General features: G+C 35.6%; 1 protein-coding gene across 1 annotated transcript in view; it reads left to right on the forward strand.

The window, feature by feature from the left end:
- Positions 1–1,582: 1,582 nt before the first annotated feature.
- The window catches only part of ADGRA1 (adhesion G protein-coupled receptor A1), a 662,711-nt gene continuing 646,936 nt past the window's right edge, over positions 1,583–17,357 (forward strand). Inside the window, exons 1-2 of the mRNA XM_053692424.1 lie at positions 1,583–1,712; positions 2,505–2,713. Of these exons, the coding sequence (XP_053548399.1) occupies positions 2,711–2,713 (3 nt within the window). The 5' untranslated portion in view covers positions 1,583–1,712; positions 2,505–2,710. The remainder of the gene's footprint in view (positions 1,713–2,504; positions 2,714–17,357) is intronic.

The raw sequence follows: 17,357 nt of genomic DNA on the forward strand, positions 1-17,357 counted from the left end.
TAATATGAGCGCAAAAATAAAAATGCAATTGATTTAATTTGAGAGATGTTGGGGCTTAATAGTGCTAATATTTTTGTGTTCCGTTTTTGGTCTAACCCCCATACAATCCCTCATGGATACATTAATCTATTAATACAGGACCAGAGATGACTTCTCACCACTATTTTATCAAATTTGAATATTATTTTAATGAGTCAGTGAAAAAATAATAATTGGAATAGGCTAAGTTGAGCCAGGAACATTATACAGTATATTGACTTACACATTTTAGTAAAATATTTATTTCATATGTGTATACACACTACAGTTCATACAATTTGTAGACTACAAAGTTCACAGAGTGCAGGATATAGATGCAAATTAGATTAGACAGGTGAACAGACTTAATGCAACACATGAACAAATAAAATAGGCGTAATAACACAATATATAACCATGCATGCATATAAAGTCTTTTGCTGCACCTTAGGGAAATCTCATTGGACTGGAATCAGTAAACTTAGTAATTACATATAATAGCACAGCACATTGGACAATAAAAACGAGTGGATTGCTTAGGAACAGTAGTGTCTAACATTCTTTTATTCTGCATTTGTTGCCCGGCTACTAATGTATTTTTTTTTTTTTTCTGAAATTCATTAGCATGTATTTCATACTGAGATCTGACTTGTTTTTATAGCTCTACCTCTTGTGACGTTAATCACAGAAAGATTTTGCTTTTGTTAACATGGCAAAAAAAGCATGAAATTAACTGCCTCGCAGCCAACAGGTTTTAAAACACACCCATTAATTCTAATATTTTTCAAATTAAGGGAGTTAACGGAGCACATTTTTATGGATCACAACGTGCATTTGTTTTCAATTACTTAATTCAATAACCTTTTCTGTCCACCATTTAGTACTTGATTATATTTTCATTTCTAATCCTGTCGGTTAACATATCATATGTTGTCCATATTTATTTTAAAATGCAGTTAAAAAAATAGCAATGTATTATACATTTGTATCCACACTGGATTTTAGATTATTTCCTATTTAGGTTTAAACATTTAAAAAAATATATTTTCTTGATTTTCTTTTTTTTTTCCCCCTTTTTAACACTGTGTTGTAGTAAAGATTTAATATAAGTTGTCTGATTCTGTATTAAGTGAAGAAGAAAACCTGGTAGAGTTGTCTCTTTAAATCAGATCTGCAGTGTTGATGGACCCTCTAGCAGACATGGTACGAACCATTCTCACCTCTGCAGCAGGGTGCTTGACCATGCAGACTTACACATGCACTGAAAATGCTTTCTAGTTTAATATGCTCTCTACCAATCTTATCCCCATGGTTACAGCTCTTGCATCTATGGTTGATTCCATTCTGCTGAAGAAAAAAAAAAAAAAGGAAAACCACATATTCTTAGTGCTGTAGTTTAAAACATAATGAAAGCAACCCTTTTGTGACTTGCATTTTCAAAAAAAATTTTTCTTTTTTTTTCTCTTTCTCTTTCCCTGATGTACAGAACGCTGTAGCAGTTGCTGCTATTCACTTGCCACAGTCTGTCTTTGCACAGTCTCCATCGTTGCAATCTGTTGATAACTCCACTTGCAAGCTACAGCTTATTGTCTTTCGGAATGGGAAACTCTTTCCTATCACCAGGAACTCATCATATCTTGCGGATGATAGGAAATATAGGACGGTTACCACGCCAGCTGTGTTTTCTAAAATAGGTAAGTTGCTCTTTTTTTATTATTTTCACCATGAGTCTGGAATGCTAGACTAGCTTTTATATACAAAGCAGAAAGGATATTAGTGATTGATTGTAAAAAACACTTGTTTAATTAGAGTAAATCATGGTAGTTAAATATTTAAATAGACCAGTGTAGCATGCTTAGGAGCGAAAGAGAAAACGTGTGGATAATGCTTAAAAAAAAAAGATTTAGCCATTAATCTCAGAAGTGATGTTTAAGTCTCAGATTCAATATTTAAAATGGTCAATTCGTAAACTATTTCAGTTATTTTAAATTTAATAAAAAATTATGGAAATGAAAAGATAATGCATAATAATATTCATTCATATAATACAGAAGGGCAATTGGATAGGACAGTCCGTAGTTTTCCTTTTTAAATGTATCTTGAAAATAAAAAAAAGTGATTTCTTTTTTCCAGTTATCTCTTTTAATGTCTGTAAAACATGTGTTGCATATTAAGATTCATGTTAAAATGTATAGAGATATTTTACCTTCTACGTTAGATGAAGCAATGCAACACTAAAGATAATCAGCCTTTATATATAATTCATCCAGTCATAAAAATATGGATTTGAAAGCAGAATGCTTATGGGAATAGGCTTGTGAAAAAAACAAAACACATACAGATTAATTAAGACAAGACCAAAGTTATTACATGGGAATTGTATCTTATATCCCAGACAAGTGAATAGAGGATATTGTTTTATTAGTTATTGCTCAGAGAAATAATTTTCCAGCCCATTTATCAGATTCGATTTGTTGCTTTTGCAGATGGGTACAATTTTGGAAACCTCACCAATCCAGTGACAATATCCCTGAGACACTATAAAGAGGGTGTAAACCCTATTGCTGCCTATTGGGATTTTGACCTTTTTGATGGACATGGGGGCTGGCGTGGAGAAGATTGTCACATAATTACCTCTGCAGGCAATATCACCACCATTCAGTGCACACACTTGGGTAACTTTGCAGTGCTAATGGTGAGTACATTTAAAAATAATAAAATCAACCAATAATTGGGCAGTGAACTATATATTTAAAGTGTCTCCCTGTATCTAAGTTTTCATTAGCATGTGGTTTCCTACAGATCTTACCTTAGAGAAGTTTACTGCTGAGGAATGATCAAGCCCAAGGGCTTGCATTATTTCATATTTAACCCTGTTGGGCCTGATTATGAGAAATTCTCATTCATCACTGTAGAGTACACATAGGATTAACGTTATAAGGTGTTAGATTGCAAAATACATTATAACCACAATATCACTTGTGCTTTTCTATCAGTTGAACCCAGGAAGGTTGTCTGCTTTTGTTCCTGCCTTGGTCTGTGTTGATCATACTAATTAGATGCAGGGATACCGCAATGTTGAATCATTTAATAAATGATAGAAGCTCTGAAAGAAGACCCTTTTGACAGAAAAAAGCAATTGCAATTTTACTATTCACTCATTTGCTGTACAAGTGTTTATTTCCTATGGCCATAAACTCTGTGTTTTTTTGTTTGTTTGTTTGTTTTTTTTCAGTCAAAACAGATATATGTTTGTTTGTTTTTTTAAGCCCCCGGTTAATTCATGCTTATTTAGCTACCAACATTTTACACAAGTAGTTACCATTTCTGTAATTTATTATTTGAGTTATATTATCAGCAGACAAAACAGAGATCTATACTTCAAATTGGAAATTGTATTAAAACACTCATTACTAAGGCTATTAATAAGCTATTTTTAATTACATTGGTGGGCTAGGTAAAGGGAATTATAGTGATCATTTTTAAGCTGTCAAAGAGCAATACATTCATCAGACGTATATATTATTTATTATATAGTGTTTGCATCAGTAGAATGATCAACTTGTACCTCTGATGCATTTAAAAAGGACAAGCACAGGCGACAGTGAGCCTGTAAGGACGTGTGCAGAGAATTCCAATCTGCTGCAGTCAGATAGAGAACAGACGTCAGCCAATTATGGGAGGGGTCTGTCCTCAATGCCCAAGACTGTATTGAGAATATCCAATTTAATATGAGTTATTTTTTTTTTTTTAAATAACATTTGTATGTAGGATTTGTAAATGTTTTGTATATTTCTTTCGTGAACATGTTACCATTTTCATTGCTATTATTGTTGTTTTTAGCTGAACTGAGTTTTAGTTGCAGCCCTGATACTAAAATGTGAAAACTACATGCAGAAAATGTTTAGAAAATGATGTGTTTGTGAACAAAACTCAAAATTAATCTGTGCTTCCTTTTCATGTCTAAAACAATGAATATGTTTAATAATTAACTGATAATCACTGTTTATTAAATAAGCATGTTATGCTTGTGTTTTTTATTACTGTGTGCCACATTTATGTATCTAAAACTTTTATTTGAAGTGTAGACGCATGGCTAATTTGCATAGCTTGTTTTAGGAACACAGAGAATGTAAATTAGCCATGTGGTGACTATATAAAAGAATTCTGTAGATTCATTCCGTTGATTTGTTTGTACAATGTACTAATTGTATGATTGATGGGTGTTTTCAATAAGTTTAAAGGACAAAGACTAAGTGGCAATTTAAATGGTACAACTTTATGTCACTAACATTTAGAAAGTATTGCTGTAGCTTGATCAAACTCTATGCTGATGGGTATAAACACACTCTGCTCTCTGTGACTTTTAAAGGAACACTTTCATCATGATTTGTACTAACTGCAAACCATTTTCATGTTTTAAAATGACTTCACGAAGGCTTCCAACTAATGCAGAAGTATGATAGCTTCTAATAATTGAAATAAAGTGAATGAAAGATACACTTTACTTCAGTATAGTAAAAGAGTTTTAACGTGGATCATTCAGTTCTGGTGTATTGCCAATATCTTTTAAAAGGCAAATAATAAGGATATCTGCAGCTACTAACCAAATTAAAGGGAAAGAAATGTCAAAAATAAAATGTTCATAGGTGCATTTCAATTTGAAATATAAGCGTTTTTGCAATATACTTCCACTAGCAAAAGCGATTCTAGTAAAAATTATTACTGTTTTTTCAGCAGCATATGCAGATATTCTGTGAGAGCCTGTGAACCAGTAGTATTCAAACAAGATGCATGCTCAAAGAGGTGACTGTGGTTAGGGATGGGCTAATGTTTCGCAACATTTGAAAAATGAAACAAATTTAAACACATTTGTTTGTTCATTTAGGGGCCGAATTATCAAGTTTAGAATGGAACTTGATGCCCCTGTTTGGCTCGCCGGAAACAGCAGTTATGAAGCAGGGGTCTTAAGACTGCTGCTCCATAACTGTTCCGCTGCCTCTAAGGCTGCGGTCTGCAATCCGCACGATCCTATATGATCATGCTGATTGACTCCCCCTGCTAGAATCTACAGGGGGCGGCATTGCACAAGCAGTTCTGGTGAATTGCTTGTGCAATGTTAAATGCCGGCAGCATATGCTGTCGGCATTCAGCAATGTCTGTCGGACATGATACGCTACAGCAAATTATGTCAGGGCAGACATTAATAAATTGGCCCCTTAGAATCTAGTGCTCTTGCAAATCGTCCAAATTCTTGCAAAACTGCTGCCATATAGTGCTCTAGAAAAGTGCTCCTATGCATATGTCCCTGATTTTCAACAAAAATAACAAGAGAACGAAGAAAATTTGATAATAGAAGTAAATTAGACTCTATCAGAATCATGACAGAAAAATCTTAAAGAATATACAATATTTTCTAAACATGGCTTTCTTTTAAATAATTGCTTCTTTCATTATAAAAACTTAGTGCATACACACTGGAACCCACATTATAGGATGTAAGAGAGGTTCATAAAATGCAGGCACACTTGTAAGATGACTCACACATTATAGAGATTTATGTGCTGGCCCATAATGCAGGTTCCCTCATCAGTGCACTAAGCTTACATCTGTATCTGACCTATAATTGACCCAGGGCTGTGGTTAATCAAGTGTGTGTCGGGGGTTTGAAAAGGTGTTCATTTGGATTCTAGCTCATTTGGGAAGCTTGTGAATCTGGTCATCTCCAATTTTTGCCCCAAAATATACACACAATTTTCTCTCAGTTTTTAAAGTTAAATTATTCTGTAAATGTTGTATTTCTTTTCTTTCTTTAAAAAGACATAGAAGTGCAAAAATAAAATGCTCTAATGTGTTAGAGCATTGTAATATTGCACTATTGCTTGCAGATAACTATATTCTTGACCCTTGCAAAGGTGTTAAGCACAAAGTTAAAGTCAGCTTCAGAGAAGCAATGCACTAAAGGGACCTAGCTGAAGACATCTGGTGGGCCAATGACAAGAGACATATGTGACTAGCTACCATTCACTATTTAGCTTCTAATAGTGTATTGCTGCTTCTGAGTATATCTAGGTATGTTTTCAACAAAGGACACCAAGAGTATGAAGCATCATTTGATATATAACATTTTCACAGAACAGGCAGTATAATTTTGTTATGTTAAAACAAGGGTTGCCAGCTGTCCTGTAGGTGACTGGGCAGGATGGTCTTTTTGGCTCACACAAGTTTCCCCCAACAAAGCTTTGCCTTGGACCCCACTCTTGCTCCTACCATGTACAGATTTAAGGCATATGAGGCATTTTACATTTAGCTAAAACAATGGACGTTTAAGTGTCCAGTATTTTTGTAAATATTTTACTGGACAGCCTGCTAAAATACTTGACTGTCCAGTTGAATACTGGAAACCTTCCAAACCTAGATAAAACATGTGCAAAAGTGAAGACTATTTTTTCGACTACTGCAAAACAAATATTGTACATGGAATTATTGTACTATTGAATGCATTTGTTTTTACTACAAAAAATTTAATTTTACCATAGGCTTTTTGCATCTTTTGACTATTATCCAAAGTTTATTGTCAGAAGACAACTTGTTTGCCGTTTGGGAATGAGTCGACCACTAAAAGTCAACCAGAGAGCAAAACAAACCCCCTTAGGATTTGGCCTTTTTAATAACTGTTTTTCAGCTTAACATTTAATAAGGGCATACTTCCCAAAATCTCAAAGAGCCAAAGAGTGACATTATGTTAAGGGTATGGCTAGCGGTACAGCTTAGCTTACATATTTGTGTGTGGAACAAAGTCTATAGGGATCCCTAGTGGGGGTAAAAAATCTAAATATAACAAAAATTACTGTATTTTAGAGATGGACATCTTGAGGGACAGAATTTGCAAACCACAAAAGCACATATTTAAATATAACTAATCAACACACATTTATTAAAGGGACAGTCTACACCAGAATTTTTATTGTTTTAAAAGATAGCTAATCCCTTTATTAATCATTCCCCAGTTTTGCATAACCAACACAGTTATATTTATATATATTTTTACCTCTGTGATTATCTTGTATCTAAGCCTCTGCAAACTGCCCCTTTATTTCAGTTATTTTGACAGACTTGCAGTTTAGCCAATCAGTGAATACGATCGGGTTGATTGACAACCCCTGCTAGTGGCAGCACCAGCTGTCAGCATTTATTGATGTGCGGCGGACATGATACGCTACTTTGTATCATGTCTGCTTGCACAATGATAAATATGCCCCTAATAAATATGCCCCTATGTCTGAACTTCAAATGAGTAGATTTTTTTTCTGACAAATTTCAAAGTTATATCTATTTCCACTCCCCCTGTATCATGTGACAGCCATCAGCCAATCAAACATGCATATACATATATTCTGTGAATTCTTGCACATGCTCAGTAGGAGCTGGTGACTCAAAAAGTATAAATATAAAAAGACTGTGCACATTTTGTTAATGAAAGTAAACTGGAATTTTGTGCAATGATAAATGTCGTCAGCGTATGCTACTTCGTATCATGTCCGCTCGCACATTGATAAATATACCCCTTAGTCTCATCTGACCATAACACCTTTTTCCATGTGGCCTCAGAATCTCCTAGGTGTGTTATGGTAAAGCTCAGTCATGACTGCATGTGACCTTTCTTGAGGAGTGGCTTTTTTCTTGAAAACCTCGCATACAAGCCATATTTGTGGATAATTTGTGATATTGTTGTCACATACACACAATGACCACTCTTTGTCATAAATTCCTGCAATTGCTTCAGATTTGCTGTGGGCCTCTTGGTAGCCTCTCTGACTAGTTTCCTCCTGGCTCTTTCATCCAGTTTGGAGTGACGTCCTGAAACAGAGAGGGTCTGTGTTGTACCAAAAACCTTCCACTTCTTAATAATAGACTTTACTGTGCTTCTAGGCCTTTCTTGTATCCATCTCCTGACTTGTGCCTGTCCACAACATTATCCCGGAGATCTTTTGAAAGTACTTTGCCACCCATAGTTGATTATTTGCTTCAGTTGCACTATCATGGACTAAGATGCTCCAGGAAAGCACTTTTCATGCTGAGCTAATTAATATGCCCACAACTGATCACAGTTGAAGGTCAAATGGTGTTGTGTGTGCTGTTGAGAAGGTGATTAGCTTCACCTGATTGAGTTTACAAGTAATTTTAGGAGGGGGTGATCCTTTTTCCAACTCAGTGATTCTGTTTTTAAATTGTCTTTATTTTTTCCTGACATGTTGGTGTTTTATCTTTCACTTGGATGTAATATGTTGCACTAAGTAATTACAACTGGATTAAAAAAAAACTGTGTCTGTCGTTATTTCAGGCTGTAAAGATTATTTTCAATACCCACTGTATGTAGTTTTCATAGGTAAATAAAATAAACAAACAAAAAAAAAATCTTTTTAAACGGAGTAATAGCAAAAATGCTAAAAATTCTGCTATTCTTTGGGCAAGTTTTTCTCTGAAATTCCCGGGAAAGCGCAGGGTTTAATGTACAAAAGTAAAAATGGAATAACAATTGGTCTAGTATTACAATGAAGATATTGGAAGGCAATATAGTATGTGATGCCAAACTCCCTGTGGATCATTATAGGGACAGTCTAGTCAAAATTAAACTTTCCTGATTCAGCTAGGGTATGTAATTTTAAACTACTTTTCAATTTACTTTTATCATCAAATTTGCTTTGTTCTCTTGGTATTCTTTGTTGAAAGCTAATCCTAGGTAGGCTCATATGCTATTTTCTAAGCCCTTAAAGGCTGCCTCTCCCTGAATGCATTTGGCAGTTTTTCACAGCTAGAGGGCGTTAGTTAATGTGTGCCTTATAGATAATATTGTGCTCAGGCCAGTGGAGCTACTTATAAGAGGGCACTGATTGGCTAAAATGCAAGTCTGTCAAAAGAACTGAAATAAGGGGGCAGTCTGAAGAAGCTTAGATACAGTGTAACCAAAAAGGTAAAAATTATATTATAGGTATATGAAACCCAAAATTTTTCTTTCATGATTCAGATAGAGAATATAATTTTAAACAACTTTCAAATTGACTTCTATTATTTAATTTCCTTCCTTTTCTTGTTAACCTTTGCTGAAAGGTTTCTCTAGACAAGCTCAGGAGCTTGTCTATTTTTGTTTAAAATTGCATTCTCTATTTGAATCAAGAAAGACAATTTTTGGGTTTCATGTCCCTTTAATATAACTGTGCTGGTTATGCAAAACTGGGGATTGGATAATGTAAAGGGATTATCTATATTTTTAAACAAAAAAAAATTCTGGAGTAGACTATCCCTTTAAAGGAACAAATAAGTTAATAAAGATTCTGGAACCATTTATTAGTTTGAATTTACACACCAAAACATTGAGTAAATATATAGCTCATTTGTTTTAAATTGGTGTCAAATTTTAAATAAATCTATTTTTATATATATATATATATATATATATATATATATATATATATATATATATATATATATATATATATACACACACACACACACACACACACACACAAACACAGTTTTTCAAGATCTGACAGTGGATCCTCACTTCACAGAAGCAAAACATAGACGTCACCTAATTACTTCTATATTAATAATGACTGCTTAATGTTTTTGAATGCAGGTTTTTAATGTCCTAATAATATTAATCCACAACATATGTTCAAATAAATAATTTCATATGATATTGCATAAAATTTGTGTACAAGTATATTTAATTGTATTTTTAATGGTTTATTTGAAAAATACATGTGAGCTGAACATGCACGATAAAAAAAGCCATGCGAGCAGCCAAGAAATGCAGCTCAAAAAATACCAAAATTGTGTTTTCAAAATTGTTTAATATAAAAAGTTTTAACATCCTTTTACATTTGTTTAATGTATTTGACTATTGAAATTGTCCCTATGCAGGGTATAGGGTACATTTACTTTTTTATAAATGCATTTATTAAACATAAAATAAAAATCATCATCATTATTATCTTTATTTGTAAAACGTCAGCAGATTGTACATCATTATATGGGCTATAATAAATAGACAAGAGATTTAAGGCAGACCGGACAGAATGTGATTCGATGGCCATGTTTCCTAGAGAGCTTACAGTCTAAGTAAATGAGTTATCAGGTGTTTCAAATTATTTGGAATGTGTTTGAATTTTAAACCCATGTGACAAGCTCCTGTGTTCTAGCCTATTTTATTATTACATCATTTCTTAAATAGAACTGTGTTTTTCCCTCACAAAGAGGTTACACATATACTTAAAGTCAGCTCCAGTTCAGTATTACACTACTAATTGTGTTGTGAATACGGGTCTAACCCTAAACGCGTCCTGTGTGTTGGATGTGCATTGCACTGTTATTGTATTGCATTCAAATGGTAATTTTGGGTATGCTTGGCCCACAATAGTGAAGCCTTTTTAAACCAATAAAATTAAAGTGTTGATTGAGCCGGTCTGGTGCGCTTTCCTTGTTGTGACTACTGATTATGAGCTGAGTACAGCCAGTGACTGATGGATACACACATATGCTGCCCCTGATTGGCTCAACTGTCTTATTCAGGTCAGTACTAGTGCATTCTTGATTCTGCAATATTAAAATGCTCTAGCACATAACAACATTTTGTTATTGCTCCTGTGTGTCCCTTTAACACGTTTAAACAGTTTAACTTATTTTAATGGCCAGTTGTAGCTCACCTGGACAGCTCTCTGTTTCACTTAACTGAATAATACTTATTAAGTATGTTAATCATCCTCTAACATCTCTCTTTAGAGATGTGTTCTTATCTCTACAAATCATTGTCCAATTAGACTAAATTACAGATTGTTTGCGTATTACATTCCTTAATATATTGGGTTTCAGGCAACTCATGCTATTTCCCTTAGCTTTAAAAATAAATGTTTGCCACAGAGTGTAATGTACAAAAACATAACATATGTTTGAACTAATAGCTATACATTATAGTTGAGCAAGGTGAACAGATGTATTTTTTGGACAATGTGTGAAGCCAGGCACAAACCAAGCCAAAAAATAAACTTTATTATTCAGAATATGGTAACACTGAATTTTAGCAACACAAAATGTTATTTTTGTTTATGAAAGACATCTATGACTTTTATGTATCATTAACCATTTTTAATGGGCACTGAACTCAAATAATTTTACCAATAATATGAAAGAACACCTTTTTTGGGATATTAAAAATAAATGTTTTGCCTGGAAAAATGTTAATTCAAATCTTTTTAAACTGGAATGAATAAAAGAGTATCAATTATGTACTTACATTCTAATGCATTCTGCATACTAATGCTTACTGACTGGTTATGACAACTCCTACAGTTCAGGAATATAGATTGTCCAACAAACAAAAAAGCCAACATATTTTGCACTGCCCACTTATAGATGAAACACAAAAAATGAATCAAATCAGTCTGTGCTTTAGTGCCAAATATAAGTTTTAAACTTAGTTTCTTAAGAACAGATATTTCCTATTATGGGCTAGATTGTTGCCAAGCGATAAGGGCTTTAGCTTAGCGCTGGTATTACCAGTTGAAAGTAAATCCGATCGCTTCAGCACAATTGCGATTTACTCTAGAATGATTACTGCAACTTCAGAGCTCTGGTAAACTGTTTTGCGAAATACAGTAATACAGTATAAAGTATAGTTTTACTTATAATAACACTATCTAATAAAAATGTTCAAAACAAATATTGCGCATAAAAGTTATAAAGGATCAATCATATGAGGTCTCAGATGTTAGGGAAAAAAAGGCAGGCAAAGGACTTTAACATAGAGATACATACATATACATCTCTAATGGACTTTTCAAATAAGCAAAAATATATTCCATAGTTAAAAACTCATGACATTTCAGGGACCGGTCCGGTCCCTTTGTCAAATGATTTTGTCCAACATGTTTTGTCCTAATGAAATCATTTGACAAAGGGACCGGACCGGTGCTTGAAATGTCATGAGTTTTTAACTATGGAATATATTTTTGCTTATTTGAAAAATCCATTGAGTGCTTTCTATACTTTGGGATTTGGATGTACTTTGTTAGCCCCTTGGCAATCGCATTGATGAGGAGTGCATACTGTTAGAGATGAATGAATATAAATATATATATATGTATTTAGAAAAAATAACTCATTGTGTAGTTCATTAACAAATCTAGACAGGCCCAGAGGCTTGTTTAGATTTGGCCTGGGCCTGTCTAGATTTGTTAATGAACTACACAATGAGTTATTTTTTCTATATTTTGTGCGTAGTGGAGGATTTTAAACCCACCTTTTATCTCCCCCTAATTTAAAATGTTGTTATATGTATTTATAAATAAATAGAACATATTTTGCTATGTAAAGAACATTGAAATGTGAAATATTCATATTTTCATGTTGGGTTAGCGCACATGGGAATATGCGTTCGTGTTTGTGTGAGAACAGGTTTTTTCCCCCCACTTTTTTTGCTCAAATGACTACTATGGGGGAGTACGTGAACGTGCACGTGATATTCTAACTTCCACTTTTCGCTCTTGTCCGGTGAGGGCGAGAGGGAAAAGAGTTTACTTTTAACTCGTAATATGAGCGCAACCTGACAATCGCAAAAAGCTTACTTCTAGCGCAATTAACGCTCAAGCGTAAGCTTTAATTTGTGCTCCACTCATAATATGGCCCTTTGTCAATTAGTGATTTTATCTAATGTTATGGAGCTTGAGGGCTCGTGTTTTTGGCGAGTCTTCAGACTCGCCAGAAACACAAGTTATGGAGCAGCGGTCTAAAAACCACTGCTCGATAACCCTGTCCGCCTGCTCTGATGAGGCGGACAGGAATCGCCACAATTCAACCCGATCGAGTACGATCGGGTTGATTGACACCTCCCTGCTGGCGACCCATTGGCCGCGAGTCTGCAGGGGGCGGCGTTGCTGAATACGGAGAGCGTATTGCTTTCCGCATTCAGTGATGTCTGTCGGACCTGATCCGCACTATCGGATCAGGTCCGACAGACATTTGATAATTCGGCCTGTGATTCAGAGAGAGCATGTCATTTTAAACAACTTTCCAATTTACTCCTCTTATCTAGTTTGCTTTATTCTCTTAGTATCCTTTGTTGGAGAGCATACCTAGATAGATTCAGAAGCAGCAATGCACTACTAGGAGCTAGGTGTTCGGTGACTGCAGATGTATGCCTCTTGTCACTGGCTAAACAAATGTGTTAAGCTAACACTCAGTAGTGCACTGCTGCTTCTAGGTTTACTATTCTTCAAAGGATTCCAAGAAAATGTTTCATATTTAATATGTTGGTGCTTTATATGTAAATAAGGATAATATCAGTAAAAAGGACAGTTAAACACCTCTTGGATTTATGTAAAAATTGTACTTTTCCCAAACTTCCTAGAAAAGCCATAAAGCTAATTATGTAATCTAAAAATGCTGCAAATTAACCTAAGTTACAGATTTTGCTGTTTGGTTTTTCTAGGGAGCCTGAGAGAAAGCACAATCATTGCACAAAAGAAGTAGGTGTCTAATGTCCAAAGGGACAGATTCGCTAACACGCATTTTAGCCTCTCCAAACTCTCCAGTTCTTAGTCTATTCTATAGAATCTATTCACTAAAGCTAATGTACCTCTCCATGCTTTGGTGAACATTATCCATAGAGTATTATGTAAACTGGAGAGCTTTGACAGCTCAGACAACTTGAGCAGGCTGGAGATAGCTTCCCTTTTCTATCAGGAGACGCTAAACCGTCTTTTGTTATCCCCAAGGCAAAGAAACAAGTAGACGAAAAGTGCATTTCCTATAATCTTTAGTCATTTTACAGTACTGACATTCACATAAGAAATCTGGGGAAATTGGTTCTGTATATTATACTATGTTTCCTTTGTTGAGTATATAGGTGTCTATCAAACAAGTTCTAAATATCACCTCATTATCTGAAGATCAAGACGTTAGTTCAATGGCTATGGGCTCTACAGATGCTGTTTTTAAACGCACCATTGTGCCAATGAATACACAGCTAACTCCAGGGCAAATAACAGCTGCTTCATTTTAGGTATCATATTATTTGCCCTATGTTAATACAGCTTATTAAAATCTGTGCATAACAAATGAACAAGATGGAAACTTTCCTGTTTTGTTTTTTTTCTCACAGAGGTACATAACTTGGACAAATTAAATAAGTAGGTTCATATTTAAAGGGACATTGTCATGTGGGTATTGTGGGAGAAGCTTATCATTAACATGACATTAAAGCTGAAAGAATACATCTTTCTACAATTTTGGGGCATATAACACATGTATATTTTGGAGCCCTTTCCACTTGAATACCTTAAATAAGAAATATATTTTTTATTCAATTTTAATATTTCATTATGTGTTATACTTTGTATTTACTGTATGTATGTATGTAAATATATATATATATATATAAAAACCCATCAGTTACACAGTGTTACCCTCCAATGGTCATCCGCCTGGGTGCCAACATGTAATCAATATTCCAAAAGTAATGGTCGCACTCTCAGGTCTTTTAGTGAAAAAACGTAGTAAATTTTAATGAAACGTTTTCGGGGTAATCTACCCCATCATCAGCATAAACATACAGTGCATCAAACAAACTTAAATAGAAGCATGTTGCTCATTAACCAAATCAAAACTAAATCAAAAATACCTGTGTGTGGAAATTTCTCAGTGTGGTGACGCCAAACAGTGTGTGTGTGGACCGCATCTTTTGCGTTCCACTGTGAGGACCGGAAGTGTAAAGTGTAGTATTATATCCGGTATCCTCGATTTTATAAAAGACTTATAGTATTATTGTATACATACAAGAATACTGTGTTACTTATTTTAAGTTACTAAATGTGTAATAATGTTTCAATCTCTGTGTCATTATTGACAGTGTATCACACTCTTAGTGTATTGTTGCATTTGCGTACATTTATTTAGCCAGTGCCTTATACACTGCTCCTAAGCTCATATATACATATGTACATTACTTCCTGTTATCTAAATTACATCTCCCTTACTCGCGTGTTACTACTGTCTGTTGCGATGATCTGCGTGACAGGTTCGATAGAACTTGCTGTCATATTATAGTTGTCATAGTAACCATTTGTTGTGCCAGTTCTACTTAGGCGGATTGATCTATTGGTTTACCTGTCTCAGATTACACGTTATCCTATAGCCGGTACATTATGCCTTCATGTCTCACTACTAACCTGGTTTGCATACATCTACATATCTCTTATGCTCGTCCTAGAGTGTATTAGTTAAAGGCATATATAGGGGCTAAACAGTATTCTCTGGCTCTTATTGTATATACTATCTATATATTATCTCGAGTATGGTACATGTATTTCTAAAGCTGGCTTTGTGGATTATGTGGTAGGTCCCCCCAGTTGGACCTAGATAACAGTGAAGAAAATAAAAGCATCAAACCATCTAACATGGATAGAAGATACAAAATTAAATAAATAAATAAATAGCAGCCTCTTTATTGCTGCTGCATTACACACTTAACTTAAGTAATGTATAGTTGGTTTTGATCTTGTTGTAAATTATACTGTATCTATCTCTCTTGTGCCTGTATACACTTTACATCTAATACACACATCTTAGCTCTCTTAATGTATAATAAAGAAAGCTATTGTTGTCTTATAAGTCCAGATAGTTGCTCCGTGTCATATTGCTTATATAGTGATGTCCATCCTTAATGCAACCTTTGGTTTCATCGTAGTTAGACAATCCTAGTACAGTGTCCCTATTTCATGATGTAGGCACAACCTGACCCTAGGGTGTATGGGGTATCCTCCTTAGTTGCTTGGTTGATGTCATCTCTTGTCATGGTTATGTGCCCATGGTTCCACGGCCTGTGGCTTTTCTGATGTTCCTATCGGTTATTCTCCGCACCTTGAGATTGTCACCTTAGATTGGTGTTAGTGGATGATCCCTATGTATTTGCCATGGATGTAAAGAAAGCTCAGTATTTTAAGACTGCATGAGAACTTGTTGGCTATAGGCATTAATATACCGAGTATTATTGCATTGGAGGAATCATTACCATGGCTCCCCCAACACCAGATAGTGCACCCTGCACTGACTGGTCTACCCCCCAAGAGGCCTGACCCTCAGTACATTGTCACCAACTACTCAAGGTGTACTTGCCATGGCCCAGTATGTATCTCAGCTTAAATGAGCGTTTTAAAATCTGGAGGTGAGTTTAACCCTCCTGGGGCTACCGTGCCCAATCTATAAATCCATTCAGCTTCTCTTCTAAGCAGGGCCTTGTTTCTGTCCCCACCCCTATCGAGGGGGGGGATATGGTCAATCAGGATATACCTGATGGTGGACACCTGGTGTCCCATGTTGGCACAATGTCTGGCCACTGGTTGATCCGATCCTCCTTGTTCTAATGCCAATCGTATTGCCCGTCTGTGGTTAGCCATCCTATCGCGGAGTGTTCCGCTCGTCTTGCCCACATAGAACCGGGCACATGGACAGAATAATAGGTAGACTACAAATGTTGTAGTACAGGATATTGAGTGCTTGATCTTAAATACTTTATTCGTGTGAGGATGGTGAAAGGTTTTAGTTGTTATGAGTCCATTACATGTTGTGCACCCTAGGCATCTGTATGAGCCTTTGATGTTAGTATGGGCAGTATCCATGTAGCTTGATTTAGGATCTGTGCGTACCAGGCTGTCCTTGAGGTTACTTCCCCTCCGGTATGCTACCATTGGTGTCAGGTTGTGCGTGAAGGTCAATTTAGGGTCAGACTGTACTATTGGCCAGTGTTCTCTTAATATGTTACCAGCTTGTGTGGTGTTTGGTGAAAACGTTGTTGCCATTATCAATGTATTTAGCTTCTCTGTCAGATTCCCCTTGTATATCAGACTGTCCTGTGTGTGTGGAAGGACTTCTCTTAGGGTACTGTCAAGTATCTGTTGCTTGTATCCCCGCTGTAAGAATTTGTCCCGCATGAGCTGCAGCTGTGAGACCCCTGTGGCTCTGTTTGAATTATTGCGCACTACTCTAGTCATCTGTGATTTGACTATCCCTTTCAATAGGGCTGGGGGGTGACAGCTTGTTGCACTTAAAATGGAATTTTTATCAGTAGGCTTACTGTAGAGTGTAGTGCCTAGGGAATTTCCATCTATGTAAATAGTGAGGTCTAGGAACTGTATCTCCTTATGGTGGTGCGTGATCTTGAATCTCATTGGTGTAGGGGTATTGTTCCATTTCATAAACCATTCTAGCAGCGCCTGTTGTCCGCCACGCCACACCATGAACACGTCATCGATGTATCTTGCGTAGTAGACAACCTGCGATGT

Source organism: Bombina bombina, chromosome 9 (assembly GCF_027579735.1).
Source record: "Bombina bombina isolate aBomBom1 chromosome 9, aBomBom1.pri, whole genome shotgun sequence".
Classification (NCBI taxonomy): Eukaryota; Metazoa; Chordata; class Amphibia; order Anura; family Bombinatoridae; genus Bombina; species Bombina bombina.